We start from the raw sequence: 25,904 nt of genomic DNA, 5'->3' as shown, positions 1-25,904 counted from the left end.
CCCACTCTAACTATGGGACAAAAAGACGGGCTGGTATCGCAACATTGTTGTGGGTCCCAGCCAGCTCCTGGCAGCTAGGGTGCTACTATGAAAAACGACCACCCTGCAGTAGCAGGGGTCTGTGGCAGCCATCTTGGGAGAAGGGAGCACCTGCACCTTAACACTGCCTGGCAATGAAAAGGCGCCCGGAGACCTAGTCCAACATAAAAATGAGGGTGGAAAAAATGAGGCACGATACAAAAATAGAAGGGGAGACCACCCTAGGGCTGACAGGTCCAACATGCAGCGCATGCGCTGCTCTGCAAGGCATGTTGTATTAAGGTATGGAATAGAAGCTCCGCCCATTCAACCCGCCCATCTTTTCAATTGGCTCCTGTTACTGTCCTTTCTAAATCGTTGCTTTTCATTCTATAGCGGCCACGTTTATTTATTTATTTAATTTGCAGCGTGGCCCACTTTAAGTATAGCAGAAGCACTTTTTTATTTATCTAATTTTCCAGCCTAGTCCACTTTAACTTTTCGGCAAAGCTACTGAACCTTTATTTATTTTATAAATTTTGGGGGTGAAAGCGCCTCATACCGCACTTTCACTTTAATGTTGGCCGTGCCCCTTTCTTTAGACGCTGCTCACTGTAACTTGAATACGGTGAGCAGCATCTAAAGTAAGGGGTGCTGCCACCAATAAAGTGGTCTCACATTTGCAAGAGTTTGAGCTATTGGCATTATAAATAACAATGCCTTTTATATGTGTGTTGGGTTTAAAAACACATAAATAAAAGACATTGTCATTTACAATGCCAATAGCTTAAACTATCGCAAATGCGAGACCTATTGCATTGAAAATGCTCGTTGTTTATTGTGGTTATCACCTCTCGGACAACTCAAAGACAGTAGCTTAAGCTCTCTAAACTGGCGGGAACCAGCCCCTTGTATCCTAATCTCCCCTCCTCTGCTCCAATCTGCAGTAATTCTTAAATGTCCCAGGGATCACTGTGAACCCTTAAAGAAACCATTATCAACAATGCAAAGCCCTTACCCTTCTGTACCATCACTGAAGGCAAAAACCTCATCTGAACCTAAGTAAACACAATTTAGTCGACCATGCCTCATAATTTGGTCCTACGCTGCCTCATAATTCTAGTAGCCCTGCCTATAGGGCAGGCCGGCAGTGCCCAAAGAGGTTGTCAGTCAGGTCAATGTGTGGGCTTTTTTTGACTGCTTGCTGGGCTGTTTTATGGTCTTTTGGACTGTTTTTACTCTTGATGTCTGTGCTATTACCACAAATATTGTCCGCAGGAAGCACAAATGCGTGCAGTCTCCCACACCTTGCAAAACACTTATACAGCTCGGCGTTTACAACTGCCGCATAATTTGGTCCTCCCTTGCCTCATAATTCCAGTAGCCCTTCCCTATAGGGCAGTCTGGCAGTGCCCAAAGGGGAGGCTAGTCAGGTCAGTTTTTTGGCTTTTTTTGGCTGCTTGCTGGCCTGTTTTATGGTCTGTTGATTTCTGTGTAGTTAGCCTGTGACTTTGAACCACTGTCACCCACAAACCTTTGATTTGCTAAACACTGTTTAATAATATTTCTCCAACGTAAAAATTATTTGCCGTGGGAACTGGGCGCGTTAATGGTTGTCCATGATGAGGAGTACCAGGTCCAGAACTTTTTGTTAGGAGGAGATCTTTTTGCCAGAAATATTTGACAGGGGTGTCTCGGCATCTAAATGTTTGAAAACCTCTGGCTTACACAGACAGATCAACTACATCCTTCTATTTTTGTGTGTGTGGATTACTTACAATGTGAATGTTTTACTCCTGAGAACACCGTTCAGGTCTTATGCTCTGTTTAATTGGTGTTCATGCTAAGCAGATGCTCCAGGGCTCCGGTTTCAATAAAGTTTGCTAATGTTATAGTTGCATTCTCCTGTTGGTATTTTGTTTGCTATTTTGTTAAGAATTTATCATTGTTGCTTCTAATGTTTTTACGCTGGATATCTATTATATATATGGACTGTCATAAGTAGAACCCTACACCCTCTCATCCTGTTTTCATCACCTCTTCCATAGCCCAGAAATCGGCACATGCCCTCCCCGCTGTATTCTGTTCCCGGACTTTCCAAACATATTCAACAATCAATCAATCAATCAATCAATCAGGGGTTGATAAAGCGCACTACTCACCCATGAGGGTCTGAAGACACTTGGGGGGGAGGGGAGGTGCAGCTCTGGTTCAGTCGAAGAGCCAGGTCGTGAGGTTCTTCATGAAGGTGTGCAGGGTCGGGGAGCGTCTGATGTTAACTGGGAGCTGCTTCCAGGTCTTGGCAGCGATGTAGAAGGCTCTTCCGTCTGCTCTGCTTCTGCGGACGCGGGGTGTCTCTGCCCGGGCGAGGTCGGCGGAGCGGAGGATCCTTTTGGGTACGTGGAAGGAGACTCTCTTGTTGAGATATTTGGGTCCGATGTTGTGGAGAGATTTTTAGGCGTGGGTGAGAAGTTTGAAGGTTACTCTCTTCTCGACGGGAAGCCAGTGGAGGTTTCATAGGTGTCGGGTCATGTGTTCATGCCAAGAGTTCCCGAGGACTAGTCTGGCTGCGGCGTTATGAATGGTTTGGAGCTTTTGTAGAAGAGTTCTGTTGTTTCTGGCGTAGAGGGCGTTGCCGTAGTCCAGTCTACTGGTTATGAGTGCGTGGTTGACGGTCTTTCTGCATTCAGGGGGTATCCATTTGAAGGTCTTTCGGAGGATGCGAAGGCAGTTGAAACTGGTGGAGGTGACGGAATTTATCTGGCGGGTCCTGGTGAGGGCAGAGTTAAAGATGATACAGAAGTTCCGTGCGTGGTCTGTGGGGGTGTGTGGGCTCCCAAGGGCGGAGGGCCACCAGGTGTTGTGTCAGGCGGAGTTGGAGGGTCCTAGGATGAGGACCTCAGTCTTCTCTGAGTTGAGCTTCAGGCAGCTGTTTTTCATCCAGGCCGCGACGTCCTTCATTCCTTCCTGTCTTCTGGGTTCTTCGTGGAGGATAGGATGAGCTGGGTGTCGTCGGCGTATGATACTATGCTGAGCCATGCTGTCTGACGATGGCGGTGAAGGGAGCCATGTATATATTGAAAAGCGTGGGGCTGAGCGATGATCCTTGGGGTACTCCGCAGTGGATCTCTGTGGGTTCGGAGAGGAAGGGAGGGAGTCTGATCCTCTGGGTTCTGCCAGAGAGAAAAGATCGGATCCAGTTGAGGGCGGTTCCTGGTATCCCAATGTCATGAAGTCTGCAGCGAGAGTGCGATGTGAGACGGTGTTGAAGGCTGCTGAGAGGTTTAGTGGGATGAGGGCCGCGGTGTGTCCCTGGTCGAGTAGCATGCGGATGTTGTCAGTGGCGGCGAGGAGGGCGGTCTCGGTGCTTTGGTTGCTGTGGAATCCGGACTGGGAGGAGTCTAGGATGGAGTTCTCCTCGATGAAGGTGGTCAGCTGAGCATTTACGAGTCTCTCGGCGACTTTAGCAGCGAAGGGGTGCAGAGAGATGTGCTGGTAGTTTTTCAGGTCTGTTGCGTCGGTCGTGGGCTTCTTGAGGAGGAGCTTGACTTCTGCCCGTTTCCAGTCATCTGGGAAGATGCCGTATTTGAAGGAGGCATCGATGGTCCGTCCTAGTTTGGGTGCGATGGCAGCGGCGGCCCTATGGTAGAGTCCTATGCTAAAGTCTTATGCTAAAGTCGCCGAGAGTCTATGGTAGATGTGCGGTGAGCAGGGGTCCGTGGGGGCTCCTGAGTGGGTGTTTTTCATGGTCGTGGTGAGGTGTTTGGCGGTGGTGGGATTCCAGGTGGTGATGGTCGGCTAGTCGTTGGTGGTGGGGAGGGGAGTGATGTCCGTTGTCTGATCGCTGAAATTGTCGTTATCCGTCTATCATATGGCAGTCTTTGACTAAAGCAGTCTCCAGACCAGACCAAAAACAAAAACGACTTTAAGGCATCCGAAGTGGGCTTGGGGGGGGGCAACCGACTGCTAGAGAGACTTGCCCCCCCCCGGGGTTTTTTGGGTCAATGATGCGACCCGGGCCCAATTGGGCTCGTTGGGCTAGTTTTGGGCTTTTGGGAGTTGGGGTATTTAGCCGGCCATTTCAGGCTCTGTGTCACCATTTTGTGTAAGGTGACGCACCAGCTGGCTTGGGGAGACAGAAGTTAATTTAGTGAGTCAGTTAGCTATAAACCATACTTAATTCCAGGATGGCGACCGGCGATCCAAGGGTGGAGGAGGCCATGTGCCTGCTTGCGGAGGTGGGGTACATGGACCTTATGAATCCAATAGCCCATGGGATGGTGCGGCCTGCTCGGTGTGCAGCCGGTTGTGTGGCTGCGGCGGTGTGAGTTTGCTCACCACCTAACCCAAGGAATCCAAACTTACCAAGACGGTACGTCCCAGGGGCCGCGGGAGAGGGAGAGGAGCGTCCCTGGGTGATAAGGAGGCGGGGTGGGGACCGCGCTGTGCCACTCTCCAATTCATCGGAGGGAAGGGCGGGGCAGTTACACGGCACATGCTGTGAAGCAGAACAGGACATTATGCAGCCGGGGTAGCCCCATAGGCAGCGAGGGAGGGGTGTGCTGTGCACATGCCTGACATAGGCAGGGTAAAAGAGGGAGCAGGGCCTCACGAGGGGGTTGGGTGGAGGGAGGTTTCAAGGCACGTGGCAGCAGGGGAAGTAGTAGGGGAGGGGCCCCTGTTTATGCAACAGGGGCTCTAAGTTGAATCAACAGGGAGGGCAGGTCTGGGGAGGGGTGTTGGGAGGCTGGGGATGGGGAAAGTCCACAGAGAGAGGGCTTGCACTGTGGAGTTGCTCAGTTTCAGTGGGGTAAGCAGCTGACATTGGGTGACAGGGGGGCCAGGGTGGGATAAGAAGCTTTAAAAAGGGGACCCCCGGCATCATTAGAGCTGGGATGATGGTTGGACAGGGCACCTTGGAGGCCCAGGTCGTGGTGGTCCGAGGAAGGGGTTGGAAACAAGAAACACATCCAGGAGCCAGGGAGGAGTGGGGGAAGAGGAGAGTGCAGAGGACACAAGGAGGGGGCAAGAATGGGGCCCATCGTACGTCATAGTGGCTGCTCTGCTGGAATGGAGTGAGGGTGAGGAGCACCGGCCAAGGTATATACGTCTCGGAGGACAGGGGAGGGCAAGGGCCCAGAGCAGAGGGGAGGGCACTCAGCAGGGGTGGGGAGGATGGGGGTAGTACAGTACGGATTAGGTGGGGGAGAAGGAACTGAGTGGGGAGGATAAGGTGACCCTGAAGGGGAGCAGGTCAGCCAGGATTGTTGGAGCTGTTTTTTTGCCGCACCTTACTTTTCCCCTGCGAGAACAGCAACCACGCGATAAGGCAGACTCGGGTTAGTCCCATGCGGGTCCTCGACACAGAGGTCTGGGGCGGCCAGCCGGAGTGCATCAAGGGACGGTCACGACACTGCCACACAAAAGTTGAAGGTGGCCTCGGTGGTGCACCAACCCAGTTGTGTCAATCCGACCTTTGGGTCATCGGTAAGGTGGGCAGTGCAAGAGCACGTAGCTGGGGCTGAAGGGCGTCATGCGGTCCATAGGTACACAGTGATAGATCTTGAAGAGTTAATTTGCCACAGGGGGGAAAGTGCTGAGGCGCGATTGGATGGGCAGGCAGATTCAGTGGGTGGGGAATTGACGCCACGCAGTTGGATTGGGGAGGTTCGAAGAGTGGGAGATCATTGAGGAAGAAACAGGGGCGCAGGAGGGAGTAGGGGGGCCACAATAACGATGTTGTGCCTAGTCTGTTGCAGAATAAGAGGAAGAGAGACGGATACCCTGCGCAGGCCGACGCAATTCGAGCCTCTGCATGACAGGTTAGGCATCTGGATCCAGTGCATTTGCCGACCTTGACGCCAAGTAAGGGCACTGGGGGGGTATGTATATCAGGTTCTCCTAACAGGGAGAAGGTTGATGGTGAGGTCTATCTCTGGAAAGGTCTGTATGTTAAAGATACCGAGGTGGGCATGGAGACACGGAAACCGAGGCAGGAGGACTCAGCGCAGGTTCCAATGTCAGAATGTCCGGGAGACAAAGGACAGGAGAAGGCAACACACAAAGATGAAGGAAAAGCGGTAGAGATGGACAGCAATAGGTCACAAGGTGATGGGGCAAAAGAAAGTCACAAGGTAAAAATTAAGAAGCTCCCTTACACGGGGGTGACGAAGCCCCTGGGAGCACACCTTATGCTAGCAACCAAGGAATAAATATGGAAAGGGGAATATGTGGAGATGCTGAAATTGCTCCACAGGGAACTGAGGGCAAAAGAAGGGTCGAAGGAAGAGGAACAGGAGTTGTCAAAGAGGCCTAAGTTGCTCATGACAATAGAAAATTGGTGTGGCCTTCCTGATATTCATGAATCTATATTGTGAAAAATACCCAGAGAGGTGTGTGTCACTTTTTAAATACATGGATGTGATCAGGAGGGCACAGATAACATATGGTGGATACGCTTGCTCCCACTACGATGAGGAGTTTAGGGCAAGGCTGGCCTGGGACCCAGAGGCCAAATGGAACGAGATTGATACAGATCTGTATCAACAGACGATGGGCTCAGTTAAGTTTTGGAAGACCACATCTAGAGCTAGTGGGCTCCCGTTAGTCTACCGCCTCTTTTAAAGCTGCCCTACCCTTGGGGGAGGGATATACAACAAAGGATCAAAGGGGCCTTCAGGGAGACTGTTGGGATTTCGATAAAGGTTCCTGCTCAAGAGAATATTGCAAATTCAGACGCAAGTGTTAGAAATGTACAGGGCAACACCCCCTTGTGCAATGCTTCGAGTCGGGCTATCACAGTCAAGGACAGCAGTCTGGCCAAGGGTTCCTGCACAATAGCTCTTGATGTCTGGATGCGTGGTTGGCGTCCTATCCCTGCAGGGAGGATGCCTTGTGTTAAGTCACGGTTTCAGGGAGGGGTTTAGGCTGGGGTACGAAGGGCCACGGTCCACCAGGTGAGCAAAAAATGTAAGGTCGGTGAATTCAGGCAATGCGGTAGTGCATGAGAAGCTGTTCAAGGAAGTTAACAAGGGGAGAATGGAGGGCCCATTTACAGATTGGCTGATCAGAGACCTGATAATTTCACCTATTGGGGTGGTCCTGAAGAAAGAACCAGGTCAGTTTAGATTGATACAGCACTTGTCTTGGCTGAAGGGAGCTGCAGTAAATGATTTCACATCTGAGGAACTAACGTCTTTTTCATATTCATTAGTGAATGAAGCCAGGACACTGGTTGAAAAGGTGGGGAAAGGTGCTGGGATGGCAAAATGCGATATAAAGTCTGTCTTTTGGCTACTGCTGGTACTCCCCGATGATTTCCAGCTATTAGGCATTCCGTTTGATGGACAAATCTTTGTGAACAAAGCATTACCTATGGGCAGTTCCATCTCCTGTGCCTTGTTTGAGCGTTTTAGTCCATTTATCTAATGGGTGTTCCCTATGGCAAACTGGTAAAGAGAGGGTGACACACTCCCTTGATGACTTCTTCCTCATTGGCCAACCCGGTTCGACAGACTGTCAGCAACGGTCCTTGGCACCAGAGAAGACACAAGGTCCAAGCATGGTGTTGTCATTTCTGGGAACTGAATTGGACTTGGTAGCAATGGAGGCACGCCTACCGACAGATACAAAGCTGCTCATGCAGATGCTGTTAGATGACATGTTTGACAGACAGAAAGTGACAGTTAGGGAAGAACAGGTTCTGCTAAGGCATTTGAATTTTGCATGTAGAGTAGTACAGTCTGGAAGGACATTTTGCAGGAGACTGAGCAGGTCATTGACGGCGCATATGCTGCTGCACCATCACATGCGCCTGTCCGCAGGGACGAAGGAAGACTTGTGCATGTGGTGCAGGTTTTTGGAGGTGTTCAATGGCATTCCCATGACAGCACCTATTGAATGAGAATGGGATGTCCAAATAGACTGGGAAGAGGCAGAAGCTTGGATTTTGGACTTTACTGCCAGGGTAGGTGGTGTGCTGAAGAGTGGCTAAGGCACTGGAAGCATGGGGGCAGTAGTGTTGCCTTCTTAGAATTCTTTCCTCTAGTGGTGACAGTCACAGTATGAGCACAGAAGTTGGCACATAAGAAGATCATTTTCAGGGTGGACAACATGTCGGACATGCCCTTGGTCACCATGTCAGCCAGGGATGGGCAGGTTCTTAGATTGCTGACAGTTTTCATCCTGAGTTGTTTGAAACATGATGTGTTTCAAGACCGACATATGCCGGGGGTGGACTATGACATTGCGAACGCTTTGTCTTGTTAATAGTGGGAGAGGTTCCATGGTCAGGCCATGGAGATGGACACCATCAAGATGCTGGTGCCTGTGGGGATGTGGTCCAAAGGATACATAGGATGCTGCAGCTGGTGGTAGGGTCTCTGTCTGTATCCACTAGGAAGGCTTATAGTCCAGCTTTGCCGGAGTTTATGGACGGAGGGGCACAGAAGAGATCCGATGTTGGGCAAGCTAGCAGGGATTGCTTTTATGGGCAAGCTTTTGTGGGGTTATGCTCCTTCAGTGGGTGAAGTGGGCAGACAAATCCTTGAGGGATGGGCCAGGGAGACAGGAAACAGATCTAGGGTCAGGAGGCCAGTGTCGGAAGCACTTTTAGCCAGGCTTTTAGGGGTTCTACCGGGGAAATGCAAGGGTAGTGAGGAGACAGCGTTGTTTTCTACCTTGATGTCATGGCTGTATTTTGGCACATTCGGGGTGCGAGAGCTTTTGGAGAGAAAAGGAGTGTCAGGGTTGGAATGGAGGGAGGGAGAGGTTACAAAGTGGGAGCCAAGGATGGTAGGGGTGAAGCAGAAGCAATCTAATACAGCCCAAAAGGGAACCGGTAAAGTTGTGTTAATGAAGGCCAGTGCTGATCCGGCTTTGCGTCCGGTCCGCTGGGCGGTGTAAACTGAGAAGTATAGCTGGTGAAGGGTTTCGGGTGGTCTTCTGCAGGATTTATGGACAGGTGGTGACCGCTGTGTAGTTATTGTGGGTGATTTAATGAGCTTTCTTACAGTTGGGGACAGCTCCTGGCGAATATGGCACTCACTTGTTCAGGATCGGGGTAGCTACAGATGCAGCTCAGCATTGGTTGGAGTAGGGACAGGATCATGCAATTAGGGCGTTGGACTTCTGAATGCTTTCCTAGATATGTCAGGTTGGGGGAGCAAGGGTACTGCAACTTATAGACTTCCATGTACTTATATGTGTGTCTTTTCAGGTTAACTAGTGGGGCCGGAAACAGCGGAGCGGTCCATATGGATAGTCGGACAGTCATTTTTAAAATGGGCTGAACAACATTAACTTCAGAAGAGGAAAGGTTTGAACCTTGGGCTGAACACCTTTTTATTTCAAATCTCTTGGCACAGGAATGGTGGTATGCGATGACACGAGCTCCTGCCTTTCTTGAACAATTTACTGAAATGACACATTTGCCCTGATGTTTTAATTGTGCATTTAGGAGAAATGACCTGGTAGTATGCAAAGGGTTGGCTTTGTTGAAACAGATGAAAAGGGATTTATTGGATTTCAGACAGCAATTGTCATGTGGATGGAATTTATCCCACGGAGATAGTGGTGGGGGGCAGAGCGGCCAGCCGCAATTGGCAAAGCAAGGAGGAAAATCAACAGGCACATGAAAGTATTTTGCAGGGAGGAAGGTTTCACAGAGTAGAGCACACCAACTTAAAGTATGCAGCAGTTGATGTCTTCATGGGAAATAGAGTACACTTGTCTTGCTTCAGGATGAAACTATATCTGATTCAGATAAAAGATGCAGCTGAACAGGCCTTAGACATAAGGAGGTACCCTAAATCTTCTGGGGAGTGGGAGGGTCATAAGAGGGCCTTTTCTGAATTGCGGCTGGTAGGTAGGTTTTACACCGTTGCAGGTTGAGTTTATGGTTGTGAACAAGTTACTCCAGCAGCAAGCAATAAGGAGAAGTTAAGATAGAAGTATACTTGGATAGGTAGATGTTTAGAGAAGTAGGTAAGAGGTTACAGGGGTTAAAGTTCAACAATTAATGACCAAGTAGGGGTTTTAAATAGTTGCAAGGGAAGGATGAGGGTGGAAACCTTAGGGGTGGGTGAGGAGGCATTGTAGGTGAATAAATGTTTAGTGAGGTGTAGTTTTGTAAGGCAAAGGCCAAGTTTAACATTGTGAGGTGCACCTGTCTTCAATAAATGGTCTTTCTCACACATAAAGACTGTGTTTGTGCTCTGTGCTGCGCCCCTTTGGCCCAAAGGCGAAAATGTATCAAACATGCCTCCTTGCAGCTTGAAAGGTTTTATTTGCTTGTTCATCTGTGTACTTTGGCTAAAGTTGAGCAGTCAAAGTAAACCGTGTGTCAAAAATAAATGAGTCCGTTTAATCACATTTAAATTGGTGCGGTTCAGAGCGCTTTAACAATTTCAATACTTACTTGAAATGGCAGGCTACATTTTGGGTAAAACGAACCCCCTAACAGCATCGGATTGGCAGGGCAGGCAATCGGCCATTGCCCGAGGAGGCTGAGGCCAAGGCCAGCGGGTGGGCTGTTTTTGTGAGAGGTAGATAAAATTTGCCTGGGCCAGCTTTATCACTGGCGCTTGACCCTAAAGGTTGCTGTAGCCTCAGAAGAAAGATTGGAACTCATTATAACTAAGTACAGATAATGGCTGGCTCGTTGTCTTGTGCAGTAGGACAGTGAGCCAAACAGAGCAAGCACGGCATGTGGTGGGTCTCCTCTCCTCCCTAGTCTCTCAGCATGACAATGAGGCCACTGGGAGTGGATGGGCTCTTTTTGAGCATCACAACTAGCAGTAATGTTATCTAGGGGCGGGGTGAAAAGGGCCTGTGCAGGGAAACAGATTATAAGAGGTGTCCATTTAAAAGGTTCTACTTTTGTCTCCAGCAGCAGACAGGCGAGCCCCAGGTGCCCGCTCCCACCTTGTTATCGTAAAAACTGGGAGGGAACTCCTGTTCACCACTGAACGGAATTAAAAAAATAACACAAACAGCCAAAATAAGCAAAAAGAAAAATGTTTTTCCCAACACAAAACATATTCTTTTTAAACATTACTTCAAAAAACATTTCTTTTAAAAAAAATTACTGCAAAAAACGTCCATTCAGGGACAAAATAAAAAGGTAAGGAAGAATTGACATGGCAGGTGAGTAACAAAATGGATCGAGAGAGGAGAGCAATGAGGAGCAAGACAAATGGAGAAGTGAGACAGCAGATTGGGGAAGAAAGACAAATATTGAAAGAGGGAAAGAAAATCTAGGGAGGAAGAAAGGAAAGGTAGTGGAGAGATAAGAATGATAGAGGGTGAATAGAAGCCTCCAGACCTGAAGGATGCACATGGTTCTCTGACTCATGGCCTGATATAAGGCAGGACATTCAAGGATGTTTTTTGGGGGGCACAGACTATGAGACCAATAGGTGACTAACAAATTACGGCACCTGAAGTGATAATAATAATAATTTCTATTTGCAAAGCATCAACATGTCACCCCTTAAGGGCTTTAAGATGCTGGAGACCGCCGGGGAGATTAAGTGAGCTATTGCCCACAGAATGCCAAGCTGAGTTGCCGCGGGAGCCGGGGTTCGAACCGTGAGCCACATGCTTCTAGAGTCAGCCACTCTGGTCTGAAGATTAGGTGAGCTGACCGGTGGGCGAGTTGCAGTGGAATAATGGTGTGTCTGGTGGTGTGCCTAGTCTTGGCAAATGCTACTGACTCCATGAGTTTAGAAAGCTTAATTTATCAGAGCTTGCTTCCAAAATTACTCCCAATATTAAGCACTGTCTCATGAAAGTCCGTTATCCACAAATGTGGGCCACTTTTTCTTTCTGTGCCAGGGCCTAATTTTGTTCCCAATCCTACCCTTCTCCCAGCGCTGGGATGCCTACGGGTAGCCATGCGCTATATAAGTGTTTTTACAATTACAATTACAATTACAATTACAATTACAAATCGTGAACAACCACACCTCTAAGTACAGGCAAGGACACCTCTTTAATAATCTCTTTTATGGTCCCAAACGCACACACTCCACTCTCTCTCCCCACTTGCTTGCTCTCTCACACACTAATCCAGCATTTGTCATATAGGGTCACTTCAGGTCTTTCTGCACACTTTCTTTATCATAACTTTTCAAATAATAAAAACAACAAACACATACTCTCCTCCTCTTCTTTCAGTGTCTTCTACATTCACAACCGCTGCCTCTTTATGCATCCGTAACCTTCTCTCCCCTTCTACCTCTCTTTCTCACATGCTATTTATGCTACTTTATCTACAATTCATTCACCATTCCATACACAAACTACCTATCCTTATCATTTTTACTTTCTATCTATTTTATACAGCTCTCACCCCTTTCTATTCAGCACACCACATATTTCCAGTGCACAAATGCACTACACACTACACAATTCCAATTCAAACCACATCATTCCACTACAAACAACATACATCCACTCCACTACAAACAACTAAACATAAATGAAAAACAATATAATTTACAACACTAATAGCTCAAACTTTCACAAATGCTAGATCGATTGCATCGATTGCATTGCAATTGCTTGTTATGTTTTTACTTTCTTGCACTCCCATTTGTACCTGGAATATCTGTCAACCTCAACAAATGCACCTGTGGTACCCGCGGGTACAACTATGCCTGCGAAACACGCAACCACCAGTTACTGCATCTGCACACACCATTAGCTGTACATGTGGTAGCTGTGAGCACCACCACTGTAATTAGGAGCAGCAATAACTGTACCTTTGACCATCACCAAGTGTCAGAGTGAGCAACACCAACTGCTTTGGCTGTATCTGCGAGCACTATGAAATGTGGTGAAACATGCTCTTTAGCAGTTGATTCAGTAGTGTCGCTGAAAGCACCAGAGGTGGCCCACCCTTCTCACTCACCTTGATGTCCTGAAAGCCAGGGTATTCAGGGATGCTTGGTAGAAGGAATGAACTGGCACTTTTGGACCTCCTGCGCCCCATGCGCAGGCTTCCGCGACTCCAGGGTGTGAGGAACTCACTCTGGTCCTCTGTAGATCTATGCTGTTCATTTCCGCCACCACTTGACTTGTGTCTGTCCATTGTCACAATGACCTTACTGCGCAGACAGGAGCAGGCACACTGTGGCGAACAACGAATCCACAAGCTAAAGGTAATCCTCTCTTCCCATGGACTCATTTGTCAGCAGTCACTTGACCGTCAGTGGACACCTGCTTTTGGGGTGATAACCCTGTGTAGCGTCATCCCCGGAACACAGCCGTCACAAGGATTTCCCGACTGCGACTCGCCCTGTCACAGAGAATTATGCATTACATATCTCCTTGCTTCTATCAGACTCCTGAACTCTTTTGGATTAGGAGGGGTTATCCCTCTGATCCGTGTAATGTGCTTAAATGCTGGCTGGCGACCTGTTCACCTACCGATGAGACATATAGGATCTGACGAGACAGGCGCATGCATGGCTGACAAGAAAGGTGCTGGGATATATTACCAGCTGTTTACTACCAGTACTTATCCTAAGAAAGCACGATGTCTAGGAATACAAGGGCACCGAGGCAAGTGTGACCACTCCTGACTGGCCATACATGGCAGGATGCATGCTTTAACCAACAAAATGCATCGATTGTCAGATTGCTGAGACATTATGTGAAATGCAGGAGGTTCCTTTTCAGGTCATGGGTTTGACAGCGCAGCTGTTTAGCAGACTTATTTCTAGCAGTATCCATTGAGTGTGCTTGGGGTCTTCCACTTTCACCCATTGGCCTTCTTTGACCAGCCTCTTTAAGCCATTGGATGGAGACTTTGTCAATAAAGTCCAATGGACTGTTCATTTCTCACCAAATGCTACTGGCTGGTCCATGTGTCAGTCTGCACTCACTCCAGTGCTTGCACTGAACTGCATGAGGGATTGCTTTACAACATGTCATGTCTGCTACTGCTGCTTCCCTTTCGGAGTATCTTGCTTTAAATGTACGAAAATGCAAAATTAAGATATTAAACTCAGACCTATTGGCCTTGCCAATGCTTCTTATTACCGTGGTGCTTCTTTAGAGGCAGTTTTGAACCTTAATGCAGTTGTTGCCTGGTCATTGGAGGCATCCATTTTGTTAATTTCTTCATTGTGTACGTGTTTTCTGATTGATCTATTGACAAGAGAGTAAGTGACGATTGTTTTGAGGCAAGAACTGCTCATTTGAAGCCTTTTTTTCTCTGACATTCGTCGCTGTGGAAACACAGTAAAAAGTAGCACATTAAAAAGCCAATGGATTTTGCTAATGTATAGTTAAAGGTTTTTATGAAGCATTAGTAAGACCAAGAACAGGTACCAGATGTGCTGCAGTAATTAATAATCACACACACAGGCAGACAAAGGGCTAAAGGCCTTGTTATGACGGAAGAGCCCTCTGAATGGTTAAAGACGGCTACTATTGCTCTGAGTGCCCAACTTTACTGTTGTCTGGGTCCCTAATGGTGATTTTTGTGTCATAGGTTAACACGAACCATGCGTATGCCCCATGACATAGGCTTGTCTCACCAATTGCGGTCTTGTTGGACCTGGAGGGGCGCACAAAGCGCTATCCTCATAGTAATGGAAATCTACCGCCTTCACTAAAAATTAAGCTGCACAAATGCGCTGGTGGCAGCATTCAGTACAGTGATATGTGGTAGTTAACAGGTCCTTTTTATCCTGTTGTCACACTGAAATGAGGCCTACATGCTCAATCACTTTTTTAAAAAAATTCCACTGCTGTGTGCTTAACTCACCCTTAGCCTACATCAGGTAGATGTGTAGTGACTCTGAGATGGATGTATGTGTGCCTAGGAAGGGTGCAGTACAGAGATAGAGCAGTGCTGTGTAGTACATGTGGGATTAGTGCATGTGCTGAGTGTATGTGTGCCTGCGAGGGATACATGACATGAAAAAGGTAGTGCTGTAATGTGCGAGCTCTTTTAAACTAGTAAAAAATGCCCAACCAGGGTCCTGCTGGACTCAACCCAACGGGTTGACAAAACCGTGGACAAACAATCCTAGTGCCAAGATATCATGAACTGCTGTAGCAAAAAATGTGACGTGACTATTGAAATTTGATATTGTTTGACTTTACTACACCAATAATATTTAAACTAGCAGCACAGAATTTGGGAAGTATTGTTACGTACTACAAATGGCGGTTGGTGACCTACAAAAACAGTGAGTGGCATAAATAAAATAAAAAAACATACAAATAAACATTTACATTTAAAAATTACAAAAAAAGTTTCACTTACCTTCATAGCCTGCAGCACATCCTTGGTGTTCTCCAGCCCCGGCTCTAGACTCATTGAGCGCGAGGCCCCACAGCTCCTTATCAAATCCAGACACTGCTCTCATGCTGCATGAGAGAAGCGTCTGGATTGGGTGGAGCAGGCTGCCTCAGCGCTCCGAAGAGCACTGAGGCCTGTGCCTGCTCTTCAACCCAGCTGTCTAAGACAGCCGGGTTGGACAGTTTGAATTGCGCATGTGGGTTTGGCTGTAGCAAGGTAGCAAAGCAAACCGCCATGCGCAATTCATACTGAAGGGGCCACTCGTCAGCAATGGCGCACTGGCCCTCCCCTTCCCTCGCCGTTGGGCAGAAAGCCAGAAAAATAAAATGGTAATCCTTTTATTACCATTTTATTTTTCCAGCTTTTTGCAACAGTGTGTGGCTGGCGGCGCTCATCTGCTCCCATGGAGGAACTGCCACTGGATACTACCTGAAGATACGAACTTCCAAAATGAAAATAAAGAAGTAATGAAATTTCTATTGTATTGAGATGTTCAACAAATAAATGTAATTGTTTTTTAATTCAAACAGTGTGGTTATGTTTCCTTTTTTTGGACTCTCCGCCAATTTCTAATATTTATTGATACAGTACTTCGTGAAATTTCGTGCTCTATGACAGCATGAGCTGAGTATATGGGTGCTCGAGGGAAGTGTAATACATGAAGCGTGAAGTGTTGTGCAGCACGCACATAGTGAGTGCGTGTCCTGGCCGAGTGTGGGTTTCCAAATAGCACACCCTGTTAGAAAATAAAAAGGCCACAGTACTGAGCAGTGCGCACAGACTGATTGTGTGTGCTGAATGCATATGTTTGCAGTGGCACAATGCATGGTGGTGACCGTACTGGACAGTAAGTGTGTTGTGAATGTACACTGAGTAAGTGTGCCTGCATTGGTATGTTTGATAAAGGACCCAGGGTTCCAGTTTGGGCAGCCCAGGCCTGCCTTGTGAAGACCTAAAGAGTGGAGAAATCCCCTCTAACAGAATTGTGTATTGTTGCATTTGTGTGAGCTGGGTGGAACGCATTGGAGCAAGTGACTCTCCCTTTACACTTCAAAAGATTTCTCTTTGATTCAGGGATAGATCACAAGGAAGGGGCTTGGACACATCTTGGGAAAGGGGGAGGGGCTTATAAGGTAATCGTAAAGAGGAAGGCTGGCAGCCTGAGAATAACCTTTTGATGCATATATCACCGTGGCTGAAATTCAGGTGTGAACTCCCATGAATTGTGCTGTGGGTGAATCTGCTTTGGGGTCTTGCCTGCTGTAACTGACATTCTTTCAAGAGGAAAGAAGTAAGAGAAGTGGACACTTCAAAAGAAGCAGAACCCCAACATATAACTTCAAAGACTCAGACCCTAAATCATATTTTGGAATCTGGAAATAGGCTATAAAAAGGGAAGGTTGAAACCCCAAGCTCCGTTGTCTCCCAAGCAGCCAGATGGGCTATGTGAAATGGGGAAGCTCTGGAACACTTCTGGCTGTGACCAGGGCTGGTGGCCAAGGTCTGCTAGTCTCCCTGCCGGGTAACAGGACATCATTCAGTGAAAACCAAGCTCACCTGCCCTAGATTCTGAAACACCAGCCCCTGCCTGCTTGCCAAGACCAGTGTACCTTTTGAGGAGGAGGAGAGCGTTTGGGAAAGTGAGGTCCAGTTGGGAGCCCTACCAACAGGACTCCCTGAGCGAGGTGTGATGAGAATGGCTGTCCACCATTGGGTTGTTGCCCATGTGCAGAAATGGTCCTGCGAACCTCGCCCCTCATATGCCAGGGGAGGACCGCTGGAATCTGAGCTGTGTAAAGAGCACCATACGGAAAGTGCCAGGCCCTCACCGCCTCGCTGCGGTGTCCCTGTATATCAGAGGGGCAAACCGTTGAACTTATTTGGGCCAAGAGCATGAGATTTGTGTCTGCTGAGATTGGCAACCACGTATGCCAGGAGGGGCTGCCGTAGTGAGGGCGATTGCACCTGATGAGTCTGTGCCTAGATCATGAGTAACGCAGCAACCCCATATGCCAGGATGGGCTGTCGGTACCACTGTGGCCAAGTGTACGGGTTGTGGTATGGACGAGAGGATTACTGCGTGACCGGTGGGTCAAGCCTGCACACTGTGATCTGCACCTGTCTGATTCCCTGAGGACTGCAAGGACGCTGCCAAAGACTATGCACGCTTGATGGGCCTCCAGCCGGGATCCAGAGAATCACTCTTTCCTCCCACTTAGAACAGGATCTGAATTCAGGAGTGATCACAGTGTGGGCACTCACTGCACTACTGACGCTTCCATACCTTTGGAACAGGTAAGACTGGAACTGGGCCTGTGGCACCCCAGGGTACTCACTGTTAACGGTGCTGCTGCACCACAGAAACTTTTGACTAATAAGTAAGGAGTACATGAGTAACTCTTTAGTAAGGCCTACTAGTCGGCATTCCCTGGATGCAGCCACCAGTCAGTGGGGCATAACCCTGAACACGTTATAAGGAAGAGAGGGGGACAGGGATTTGCCTGACGCATACTAGAGCCCTGACCTTTGCATGTGTAGAGTTAGAAAAAAATACAACTTTTTCTATAAAAGTAAGTATTGGACATTGATCTGATGTTTGTACAGTGTGCACTTTGAGTTATGAGTTGTGTTCACTTACCTGTATCTATAGTTCCCCCCCCCACATGTTGCCTCCCCCGCCCAAGAGAGCCTTTGACTGCTCGCCCACAGCTACCACTGAGAGCCAAGTGGGGAAAGGGTATTTGGCAAGCTGCTAGGGATCCATAGTAAGTCAGGCCCTGAGACATTAGGAGTAAAAGGCCTCAACCATAAAGGTTGGGCCCAGTAGACCTCTGAAAGGGGTCTGACAATTGGCGGCAAGCGATGAGATGTCTAACATTTAGGAGCAATAAATGCAGAAATGGCACTGGGCATTTCCAATCTGCACCAGAACTGCAATTTCTTTTCTTCTACGCACAAAGGCGACATGCATAGGCAGTTGAGAACACAGATTTTGGAATTGACCTCCACACTATGTCCATACAGCAGATGAAGGATTTATGTTGGGACAGAGGGTGGAGGATTCCGAGGAGTAGGGTCAGAGGTCCTTGCTAATTTCATTAGGGACCAGTTTGAGATACTATGTGAAAGGAATGAGGCTATAGTTGACTGTGGGATGGAACCATGGCAGGAACTCAGGAAGAGAGCACTATGGATTCCGGCTAGAGCATCCCCTTGGCACAGATAAATCCCCGACACATGCCGAGTGTGTCCCCTAAAGCATTTTCCAGAGTTTTACCACCTTCTTTAGGGCCAGATGTAAGACCGTTTTTTGCGGTCGCAAACAGGAAATCGGCCAGTTTGCGACTGTAAAATAGGTCTGTGCAATGTAAAAACCCTATTTTGCGAGTTGGTAGCCTACTATCGACTCACAAAATAGGGTTTGCGACTCACTATTTTGAAGGGGCGTGCCAAGGGCATCCCTTCCTAATAGCGAGTTGCACTTCTATGTACAATTGTTTTGCTACTGCAATTGTGGTCGCAAAACACTTGCAGCTTCACACCTATTTCAAAAAGATGGTAAGCCACTCGCAAACGGGAAGGGATCCCCAGGGGACACCTTACCCTTTGTGACTGGCAGCAAAAATATTTTTTACGAGCAGGCAGGGTCTCACGGACCACTGCCTACTCTTAAAACATGAAGCAGAAATGCTTCATTTTTCTTTTTTAAATGCAGGCTGTTTACCTTTAAGGAAAATAGGCTGCATTTTTTAAAAACTGCTTTATTTGAAAAACAGTCACAGACATGGTGGTCTGCTGACCCCACAGGCCCCCTTCTCAGTGAGTGCTGGCCTTTCCCAATGGAGTCGCAAATTGCGACCTGCTCATGAATAATAACGAGGCAGGTCGTTTGCGACCCTGTTGGGAATTGCAAACAGTGTCTGAGACACTGTTGTACATTCCATTTTGCAAGTTGCAAATTGTGAGTTGCAAAAAGACGCAATTTGCACCTCGCAAAATGGAAGGGTCGTACATCTGGCCCTTAGTTTTTGAAATACCTCGGGTGTGTACAGCACCTTGAATTTCTAGGGTACCACTTTCACCAATTTCAGGTGTTAATCCTGTGGATGGGTTGAGTCTAGTAGACAACCTGAGTTTGCAGTTGGCACTTCAGAAAGCTAAAGCTGAGGGCCATGAGAAAGCCAGAGAGTTTGAGAGGGAGAAGCTAAGACTGGCTTACTGGGAAGAAGAGGAGAGGAAGGAAGAGGGAAAGACTGCAGGAATGGGCCTGGGAAGAGAAATTGCGAGAGAGAGGTGAAACAGAGTGAGGTGGAGCAGAAACCGAAGGAAAAAGAAAGAGGGCTGGCAAGGAAAAGATAGCTATTAAGAGAGAAATTTATGATGGCCACAATGACAACTCCATCTGGGATAAGTGACTCTACTTCCAGTTCGTGCCAAGTTGTGGGAAAGGTTTCAAAAGACCTAGTGCATGCGTATGTGGAAGGTCAGGATATTTTGGAATACTTTGTGAGTTTTGTATTCGCTTGTAAGGGGCAGAACTTAAATGAGATGTGTAAGGCAGCTGCCCCTTAGTGAGGTGTATTCTATTGAAAGGGACAGCCTTACTTACTTAATCTTTATTTCGGTCACTAGGACCATAAAAGAATACAACATAAAAACATTTTAAAAGCAGAATAATACAACAACATTTGCAGACAATTGACCAGAATATGAAACAATCATACAATTGATAATAACTTGATACACTGTCTACGACTGTGCCACATTGCAGTTAAAAATTTAGAAACTGCGAATACGATTGGGGCCGAGAGATCACTTTTTAAAATCCTATAGGCCGGAAGATAGCCCCTAAAACCCAAGTTTTTAAGGATTGGAACAAGCCAATACTTTCTTGCTCTTCTATATGCTGGGCAAAAAAATATTACATGCAGATCACACTCCCTCGGGTGTGCACAAGCTGGGCATTGCGATGAGGTCTCAGGACTTGTCCAGGAAGCAGTATGTGCTTTAAGAGGGAGGGTGCTGTATCGCCATTGCATGAAGAGCTTCCTAGTGAGCGGGGGGCCAATATTGTCAAATACAAGCTCTTGGAGGTATGAGTCTTTTGACCCCAAAAATGTATCAGTTAGGGGCCTCTCCTATATGTTATTAATTTGAACACGTAGATGATGTTCATGGTAAACTTTAGAGAGAGACTTCCTCGAGATTCTGGGGCAAGTATTTTCCGGGTCAGACCATAAATTCTGTCTACCTATTGCCTCGCATATTTGTTTGATGTGTCTGAGCCAAGGAAGCCGAGCAGGATTACAGAGTCTCATGATTTCCTGAAGCTCAGATCTATAGTTAAGCAGTTCTGGTGTAGACCATAATTTCCTCCAATACAATAAGGGTTTTATGCCCAATTCTTCCGTGATTGGTCTAAGGCCTAAATCAAGTCTGAGGGGTAAAAGAGGGGTGCTAGAGGGGAGACCTGTTAGTTGTCTGATGAAGTTATTCTCAGTCACCTGCATAGACTGTGTAGCAGTGTGCCCCCATAGTTCGGCCCCGTAGGTTATTGCCCCTTTTGCCTGTGTACTATAAATTTGTAGTCGGGGGGAAATCGGCTGATAGGTCAGGCCTCGGGACATCCTTGTCAGTCCTCCTATCTTTTTTTTTTTTTTTTTTTTTTTTTTTTTTTTAAAACCTTTATTTTCAAAAGTGAGGACACAGCTATTCAGCCGACAACCCGGAGGTTCGGCAGCATCGATATATAGAAACAGAGATGCGTCCCCAGTAGCGTGACAGGAGAAGTGCAAAGGTTCAATTTTAAGTAAACACAAAACACACAACAAACCCCAGCAAGGCAAGAACAGTGAAAGCCCATGGTGAAAGCCCCCCAGGGGAGGCCGGACCCCACTCATCTACCAGTTTCAGTACAGTGTAAAGAGGAAGAAGGGGGGAGAGCAGAGGCCAAAAAAGGGTCCATTAACCATACTGAGCTGGAAAGAAGGTCAGGAGGAAAGCTGTTCCTCAGGAGGATCCAGATCCGGGGCAACACATATTCCCCCCCTGTATTGATTCCACCGCCCCCAGATGGCGTGCCACTTCCGGGGGCGGCCTCTAGCTCAATATACCGTCTTCTCCCTTAGCATACTCCAGTCCATATTTTCTTTCCACGCGGTCAATGTGGGGGGCCCCGCGGAGCCCCACAGTCGCGCGATATCTCTCTTAGCGACCATGTTGCCCAGAGTCACCCATTGGGTCTGTGCCGCATCGTGGTCAGTGGGCCCCCAGACATTCAGGAGGCAACACCGCGCTTCCGGCTGCATAGCAACGCCCGTCACCTCCCCCATCACTGCATGGACTCTCCTCCAGAATTCCGTAATAACACCACATTCCCAAATGATATGCAGGAAAGTACCCACCATACCACAGTCCTCCTATCATTTGAGTTAATTTCAGGTTTGCCCTGGTACAGTGCGAATCCCAGGTCAGAGACTGATTTAGTGTTATCCCGAGGTACTCAAAGGTGTAGACCCTCTCTAGCCTGGATGGCCCAAGTGTAGGATTCGCGCGTGTTCTCGATGGGGGGTTGAAGATCATATACTTTGTTTTAGACGCATTGATCTCCAACCCCCGAGTCGCACAGAAGAGTGCGAACCCATCAAGGATCCGTTGGATGCCCATGGGAGACTTGGAGAGCAACAGCGTATCATCCGCAAACAGAATGGCGGGTACCCTAGAGCCTCCAAGCCTCGGAGCATCGGTATCTTCCAACGCATTCAGATGGCTGATCACCCCATTGACAAAGAGGCAGAAAAGAGTCGGTGCCAGCACACAACCCTGTCTGACCCCCCTGGCAACGGGGAAGCGATCCGTGGGGGCACCCCCTCTCCCACACCTCACCCTTGCGAAATTCCCCCGATGAAGTCTTATTAAAACGGCAAGTATATCATTTGGGACACCAAGATCACCCAAGACGGCCCACTAAGTCAAAGGCGGCGCGTAGATCAACAAAGACCGTGTATAGAGTGCCACCCTCTATTAAAACGGTCTTCGAGTGAATCAAGTTTAAACGAAAAATCTGGTCAATGGTCGAAATTTTTCTTCTAAAACCCGCCTGGTATGTGCTCAAAATATTAGATTCCTCAATCCAATCTTGTAGATGGTTGAGAATGATTCTGCCAAATAATTTTTGGGAGACATCAATGAGACTAATTGGTCTATAATTGGCTGGGAGCAGAGGAGAGCCCTTTTTAAAAATTGGGACAATCTCTGCGCCCAGCCAAGTATCTGGTATTTCCATACCCTCCAGGATGGAATTAAATAGAAGCATAAAATAAGGTGCTCAAACTTCAGGTTCTTGCTTGAAAAGGTCTCCCGGTAGCCCGTCCAGACCTGGTGCCTTTCCTGACGCAAGACCCATAATAGCTACTCTAACTTCTTTTAGGGAAAAGGAGAGACCCAGCGAAATACTGGCTTCTATCTGGAGAGGGTCAGCTCCAGTCCCCTCAGGAGGCTTATATAGGGACTGGAAGTGATCCCGCCAGGACTTGGCTGAGATGTTGGGTTCCACCGCGGAGACCAGCTCCTCTGAACCTGTATTTGCACAGCGCCAGAATCTCCGGGAGTCCCCGTGTGCCAAGAATTTCGTTAGTTTCTCCCATTTATCGTGTTCCCATTCAAGTTTTGCATTCTTGATTAATGATTTGTAAGCTGATCTTCTCTCCCTAATTTCTGCCCGGTCCTGGCCTGTCTTGATTATAGACAGAAGATCACTCTTAGCCTTCCTACAGGCAGGATTGTACCAAGAGGGACCGGAGATAGGACCGTTGACCCTTTTGGATTTGCTAGTAAGGATTTGCGCTGTGGAGGTGGTAAGGTCTGCATGTAGCTGCCGCAACTTATTAAATGATCCCGGCATGCTTAATTGCAAGTTTAGTACTTGAGCCTTCTCAAGGATCGGAATAAGTAGGGCATATAAGTTGGATAACATCCCTTGTTTGGCTATTAAATTCTCCCATTTTATTCTGCGTCTGTTATTTGAAAGGAGTAACCCGGAATTGGGTGACTCCCCGTTCTCCTCTCTAGGTTCCAGACCAGAATAATGTAGCTCAAGCTCTAAGGCATTGTGATCACTGTCTTCTCTTTCTAATACCCGAACGTCACTTATTTGTGGCCAAAGGGCCAGAGGGACCAGAATATAGTCAAGTCTTGAAGTTTTTCCCTCTCTATGGTATGTGCTTTTTGGGGGAAATGTCTGATGGCAACCTTCCATTACAGGCCCTAAGCCCGTGTTTAAGAGTGAGAGATGTAATTTGCACCGCCAGAGGAGACCAAGCTCTTGGGGCTGGTAACTGGGACAATGGTATGGACCAAGCGAGGTCTTCCTCCTGAGCCAGGCCGTCCATTGAGCCCATGAGAGGTTCGAAGTGACAATTCAGATCTCCACCTAGTATGTAGGGGGTACCCTCAGGAAATGTACTTAGGGCAAGATCGAGTTCAGCAATAGTGAGAGATTCTTGCGAATTACTAACTGGCCTTGAGTAGACATTAATAACCAAGATACTGTGCAAACCTGGCCACTCCAATAAGACAGCCAAGATATCCTCCGAGTTTACTGTCAGAGAAGCAGCCCTACAGCCCAAGTGTGAGGCTATCCAGATTACAAGCCCGCCAGAGGGGCGGCCTTTGCCACTCCATCTGGAATTCTTAGAAAACACAGCAAAACCAGTGCGGGTATGGTCCTCCCTCATCCACGTTTCTTGGAAGAGGCATATGTCCTTGTTTTCTATAAAACTATTCCAATCCTGGCAATTTAATTTGTTGGACAAGCCCGCAACATTCCAAGAAAGGATGCTTAGGAGGGGGACTTGAGGTCTAATAGACTTGGGGAGTAAGGGCGCAGTGCCCATCGAGTCGATCTTCTGGACAGCAGTCACTACATCGTGTACTGGACTTTCTAAGGCTACGATGGTAGGTGTGATGGAAGCCACCACACAGGATTCCATGTTAGTTTGTATCTGCTTAAATCCGTCACCCTGCGTAGAGGTGTCTAGCTGTGAGTCATTTAGTAGTGGCCTTGACAGTCCCAAAACATCGCCCAACCCTTTCTCACTCAGTCAGTCCACCCTATCCAGGTAGCTGAACCTATTATATGTGGGGAAGTAATTATCCGAAGTGATTCTAGGGGTAGGGTGCTCTTTGTTTGCATTAGATCTCCACCTACGGTCCCTTCTAGGTACTAATTCCCATCCCTCTCCTTCCTCGTCACGCCCTACCTGGGGGTAAAAAAAGGACAGAGGGAGGGTGTGGATGGATGACTCGTGCATTTTCCTGGGCCAGCTGCAGATATACTTTACAGTAGCGGGGTCCCTTAATTTGATCACAACACAGTCACCCTGGATGGTCTTCCTAGTGGTACCTACCCAGGGGACTCTTCTCACCATAAGGACCTCGCTATGCATGCCCTTAGGAAGGGGTCTATTGTTGGACAACCAGTGGATGATCTTGTTTTTAAGTGCACCCACAGGTTCTCCAACAGAAGGGTTCAGTTGAGGAATGCCAGCAAGAATCACCACATAAGGATTAGACTGTGGTGGAAGATTAATTGTTATATCCTGTGGGGCCTTTGGTAATGCCTCGGCTGGGGGAACAGCCGGTGCTTCTTGGGTTTTTAAGTTTGCACACGTTACCTTTTGTGGTGTAAAATTCTTTGTGGGGAGTGTCGGAAATACACGTGTTGGAGTGGGCTGAGATGAAGTTAAGCCATTCCTAGAGGGGGGCGGAGATTTATTCTCGCTCTCCTCACTGATCTTGGTGCTGGAGGGCTGCTTCCCCACTACCATGTTGTAAAGGCCCTTGCGAATTTCCAATATGTGTGTTTCTATCCTGGAGATACGATCCTCCAAAGGGCATAGAATTTCCCTTAGGAGGGTACGGATATCCAGTAGAGTCGGGGGCTCATTTACTGGTATTAGGTGGTGACGGGAGGATGGCTCAGATATGTAAGAGATAGGCGATAGCCTATTATTCCCATTATGGTTCAATGACTTAGTTTTAGAGGTATGGGAGCTGAGGTCGTTATTTGAGTTGCGTTTGGGAACAGACGCCTTGTGCCCTCCATTGGAGCCAGCCTTCGTTTTTCTTTTAGGGATGGCTCCTTCCCTCACCCTCCGTGGAGCCTCAAAGTTAGAAGTGGGTTTCTCACTGGTTACATTATCAGTCGGGAGGGTAGTGCTCGGGGGGAGTGAGGGGGGCCTAGCACAGGGGAGGGGCAAAATGCTTGAGTCCGTAATGGCAGTCATATCGCAATCAATAATAGTTGCGATAGGGCTGCACAAATCTGCCGAGGCAGGAGTGCCAGTTAACCCCCCAGGTTTAGGTACATCAGTTTGTTTAGGCGTGGTGGCAAGTGCAAGTGGGCCTAATGAGGATCTTCTGACCCAGTCAATCTCTTGGGATATTCGCCTTTCAAGGATGGATATTTCATCAATTAGCAGTGAGCCAGCTTTGGCGAAGTAAGTGTCTAAAGTACCTTTGACCGGTCCTGGGGCTCGCGTAGATCTGCTCCTAGTTTCTATGGCCGACA

The 25,904-nt window shown here is 47.8% G+C and overlaps 1 protein-coding gene across 1 annotated transcript in view; it reads right to left on the bottom strand.

Moving 5' to 3' along the window:
* The window catches only part of LOC146866888 (uncharacterized), a 43,790-nt gene extending 30,616 nt beyond the window's left edge, over positions 1-13,174 (bottom strand). The window contains exon 1 of the mRNA XM_085614607.1: positions 12,932-13,174. Within this exon, the coding sequence (XP_085470733.1) occupies positions 12,932-13,111 (180 nt within the window). The 5' untranslated portion in view covers positions 13,112-13,174. The remainder of the gene's footprint in view (positions 1-12,931) is intronic.
* Between the last annotated feature and the right edge of the window lie 12,730 nt (positions 13,175-25,904).

Source organism: Triturus cristatus, chromosome 1_2 (assembly GCF_964204655.1).
Source record: "Triturus cristatus chromosome 1_2, aTriCri1.1, whole genome shotgun sequence".
NCBI lineage: Eukaryota > Metazoa > Chordata > Amphibia > Caudata > Salamandridae > Triturus > Triturus cristatus.
The sequence above is the reverse complement of the archived record's forward strand: the minus strand, read 5'-3'. Positions and strand labels throughout refer to the sequence as shown.